Source organism: Podarcis muralis, chromosome 13 (assembly GCF_964188315.1).
Source record: "Podarcis muralis chromosome 13, rPodMur119.hap1.1, whole genome shotgun sequence".
Lineage (NCBI taxonomy): Eukaryota > Metazoa > Chordata > Lepidosauria > Squamata > Lacertidae > Podarcis > Podarcis muralis.
Genome location: NC_135667.1, coordinates 13,556,487 through 13,561,068, shown reverse-complemented (window position 1 = coordinate 13,561,068; position 4,582 = coordinate 13,556,487). Strand labels below are relative to the sequence as shown.

The 4,582-nt window shown below is 39.8% G+C and overlaps 1 protein-coding gene across 1 annotated transcript; it reads right to left on the bottom strand.

Moving 5' to 3' along the window:
* Nucleotides 1-2,832: 2,832 nt before the first annotated feature.
* On the bottom strand, nucleotides 2,833-4,155 carry LOC144325266 (vomeronasal type-2 receptor 26-like). The gene has a single exon (XM_077917991.1). The coding sequence runs from the start codon at nucleotides 4,153-4,155 to the stop codon at nucleotides 3,256-3,258; it is 900 nt and encodes a 299-aa protein (XP_077774117.1). The 3' UTR covers nucleotides 2,833-3,255.
* Between the last annotated feature and the right edge of the window lie 427 nt (nucleotides 4,156-4,582).

Here is a 4,582-nt window from a genome sequence, read left to right as displayed (position 1 = left end):
TTTAATATCTGCTGGTCAAAAGTTACTTGTAGTTTACATGTTCTTCATTCATGTATTTTTTTACCCCTTCTAAGAAAAACCCAAACAAAATTGCTACATTGGTATTTGCTTATTAGGATGTGTATCCTAAGCAAATACCAATGTAGCAATTTTGTTTGGGTTTTTCTTAGAAGGGGTAAAAAAATACATAGGGTCACAGCAGCCACTATGGAGAAATTATCTTAATGCTCCAATTTTATGTATATCTCATGGATGTGAGCTTAATTTATAATATAAAATATGCTTCAAGCCTGTTTTGATGCCATGTGGATCTCTGCAGGCAAGACCTGACATCTGTAGAAGCAGTTGTCCTGGAAGCCAATATTTTATGCTCGGTAAATGTTTTAAAATTCTTCAATAAAGTTTGTGTGAAGAAAAGAGTATTGGAAATGGTGAAATTAAAACAATTTTTAATTTATTTTTGTTTGTGGAATGTTTGTTCTTTATGAAAAGCAAAGAAACAGATTAATTCAGAAAGAAGGGGAAAGAGATTTAGGAGTACATGCATGCAAAAGTGAGCAGACCAGACATATTTCATCAGCATATAATATGTTTTTTTTTTAAAGAAACATTCAGCTACTTACATATGGTCATCTGAAAATTCCTGAGATGGGTGTTTTTCAAAGGATAGGGTATCTGAAAATATGTAGATCTGTGAAATAATGCCAGCAATGATGAGGTCTCCTGACTGATAATATTTGTGAAGAATAGGGACAGGTTCTCTGATGGAACACTGAGGAAGAGGAAGATACTTGCACATCCCCTGCAGTGGCAGTAAGATTACCAGCAACCTAAACACTACCATCTTGCAGGGGATTATTCATTTAAGAACAAGTTGACCTCTTCTGTTACTGTCATTCAAGTGACTGTGAGCAGTAGAGACTAACTTGAATGGTGACCCACTTAGCTGATTCAAAGCCATACTGACGAGCCTCTGTATATCTATAGACCCAACCATGTTCAATTCATACTTATTAATAAGGGCCTCCAGTCTTAGTTTCATCATTCTGCATGTGGGCAGAGGAGGTCCCTAGGGAAGGGGAGAAGATGTAATTCTGAACAATCTGGTAATTACAAGTGAGGTAATCACTTGCTTTGAATTATGGATTCTGTGTAGTATTTTAAGGAAAACATGATTATCATATCTCATCCAAAGTATCAGGCGCCTTCCTAGCTAGGAAAGCCAAAGTTAAGCTGGCAATGGGCAGGAAACCCACGAAGCTCAAAACAGAGCAAAACATTTCATTGCATTCTAGCACAATTTCTTCAGTGATCGAGTGCATGTCAACATCTGGGAACGGAGGACAGGTTGCCAGCCACACAGTAATAAAAACAGTCTGAACAAGGAAGCTGGAAAGAACAATAAAGGTTGCCACTTGTTTCCCCACCCATCTCCTCATCCTAGGGCCTGGCTTGATAGCCATGAAAGCTAGAACTACTATTGTGGTTTTGGCTAACACACAGGAAACTGCCACTGAGAAGATTGCACCAAAAGTAGTTTGTCGTAGGTGACATGACACTTCATCTGGTTTGCCAATGAATAGCAAAGCACAAAGAAAGGACAGGAGGAGAGTGGAGAGGAGAACATAGGTGAGGTTCCGATTATTGGCTTTGACTATGGAAGTGTCCTGGTGCTTGAGGAATATTCCAGGAACCAAAGTTGTAATTAATGAGAAAAGAAAACTGTAAATGTGGTGAAAATAATCCCCAGAGCTTCATCATAAGACCGGAAGTTTATGTATTTATGGAGGCCTCTATCTTGGCCAATGTTTGGATAATGATCTTCTGAACATTTAATACAGTCATCCATCTCTGAAATCAAATATGAAAAATAAACATAAAATGTTACTTAAGTATGGCATTCTGTTCTTGAATCAGGGTAGTGAACTTGAAATATCGACTGTTAATTTTGCTGTAAGAATAATAGGAATTTCTACGTCCTGCATAATCTGAGCTCAATAGCATCAAAAACCTTCTTTCTCATGGGTTCCAAGCAAATCCAGAAATATAAACAAATCAAAACCATCCTGCTAGCAGATGAAAGTGTCAGAGGCCTCTGTGTCTATTGATTTGTGTGTTTGGAGGTGGGCTCGCACAGTCTTTTTGTTTCAGCTGATCCAACCCACTAATATTCTTATTCTCTATGAATTTGTCTGATATTCTGTTCAGCCACCCAAGTTACATCATGTGAAGTATGTGGAAGACAGCCCTGGGTCATTTGACCTTTTTATTAGTACGAATTTTCCCTCCTATAAAAACTACATAAGTCACTCTCTGTTTGAACTTTAAAGAGCAAATACATCTATTCAATATTCTTGCATTTGGAGATTATTATGTTCAATGCAGGTAGGTGATACTTAAATTGCTAATACAATTGTACCTCGGGTTACATACGCTTCAGGTTTCGGGTTACATACGCTTCAGGTTTCGGGTTGCGACCGTGCCGAACTTGGATGTACCGGAACAGGTTACTTCCGTGTTTCAGCACTTGCGCATGCGCAGAAGTATCAAATCACGACCTGCGCGTGCACAGACGAAGTGCTGTGGGTTGCGAACGCTGTGGGTTGCGAACGTGCCTCCAGCATGGATCACATTTGCAACCTGAGGTTCCACTGTATGTCTTACATAGATTAAACTGTTACAGACTGACTAACTCTTAGGCAAACGGCACCAGCACAAAACAAACCTGCTGCTCTAAATTTTAAGACTGTTCAGCTAACTGCCATAACTGCCACAGAGTGTATGACATCACAGAGTTCTACAGTCCTTGCCATTAACCCTTTACATATGTTTTGTGGATGCCAACATTTCACCATTTTGAATGTTAAAGAAATTAGTTTAAGCATTTAAAACACTAATGGGAACCAGCTGGATTGCAGTCAATCTATTTATAAAATAAATGGTATCCATCTATTAAATAGGCGGCAACTGTTAAATAGAACACATCTACATATGACATTCCTTATCTTTCTGGTTTGAAATCTTCCCTTCTGGACACGGAAAGCAATCATAGCAGCAAAATGCCTTCCCTTCTTTTTTAGCTCTTCTATAACCTGGACTGCAGTGATCATTACAATTGGAAATGGGACAGCTGTCAAAATCACCAGGTCTAGAAAAAAATTATATAAGACAGCTGCTGAACACATGTTTGCAAATATTCCACTGTACACACAGAGAAAAGCACAAAATACAGAAAAGGACAGGTGTATTATTTCTTTAATTTTTCTTCCTTATTAGCTGTTCCCTATTGTTCAGCTCAGGCCTCAGAGTAATTATGTAACATTTGGGGAAGAAGATGCAAACCAGCAACCCAACACCGGAGCCTAAGATGGAGAAGATCTCCACAGCTACCATATATTTTCCCTTGGTGCTCAGGTAGGAAGGAATAAAGGACAGCCAAACACTGCAGAAAACCAACATGCTGAAAGTGATAAACTTGGCTTCATTGAAACTGTCTGGTAACTTCCTGGCGAGGAAAGCCACAGCAAAACTGACAGTGGCCAGGCAGCTCATGTAGATGAGGACACAGTAAAACATGGCCACAGACCCTTCATTACATTCTAGTATAATTTCTTCTGTCATTGAGTGCATGTCCACATCTGGGTATGGGGGAGAGGTTGCCAGCCACACAGTACATATGCCTGCTTGGACTATGGAGCAGGAAAGGAGAATGGAGTGGCCTAGTCCTTTCCCCACCCATTTCCTCATCCTGGATTCTGGTTTTGTAGCCATGAAGGCCAAAACCACCGTGAAGGTTTTTGCCAGGACACAAGAAACAGCAGTTGAGAAGATGATGCCAAAAGCTGTTTGTCGGAGGAGGCACGTGACCTTCTCAGGTTGGCCAATGAAGAGCAATGCACACAGGAAGCAGAGCAGGAGAGAGATGAGGAGAGTGTAGGTGAGGTTTCGGTTGTTCGCAATGACAATGGGTGTGTCATGGTGTTTTATAAATGTACCTAGTACCAGAGCTGTGATCAAGGAAAGGGAAAGAGAGCAGCAGGCTAAACTTATGCCCAAAGGTTCTTCATAAGACAAGAAGCTGATATCCTTGGGTAGACATGCATCCTGGTTCTTGCTCGGATAGTCTTTGTCTGGGCATTTATTACAGTCATTCATATCTGGGGAAATAATATTAAGAAAAAGACCTTTAGCTCATATCATGTCAGCTTACTGAAATGTTTATTGTTCTATTTAATCTGAGTAGTAAGTTTGGATCTATTTAATCTATTTATTTCTCCTACCATCCTGGTTTGCAATCTTCCCCTCTGCACATGGGATGCAATCGTAGCAGCAAGGTGGTTGTCCCTCCTTCACTTTCTTGCTGGATCCTGGAAGACAACGCTCAGTACAGACTGAAAGTGGCTGTGTCTAATCCATAAATGAAAGAACAGAAGGTTCATAAAGAGTCTACTGAGTTTGAAATCCTTTATGTTCTCGTGCCTTTCTCTGTTACTAATCTGACACAGCACTTCAGTAACATGTAATCACTATACAGAGAGCAATTGCTTCTTTTTGTATTAGTAGTAGTAATGTTTGAAGTTAT

What these genes read in the sequence shown, in the direction of transcription:
- LOC144325266 (XM_077917991.1), bottom strand. Translation starts at nt 4,155, where the DNA reads ATGAATGACTGTAATAAATGCCCAGACAAAGACTATCCGAGCAAGAAC.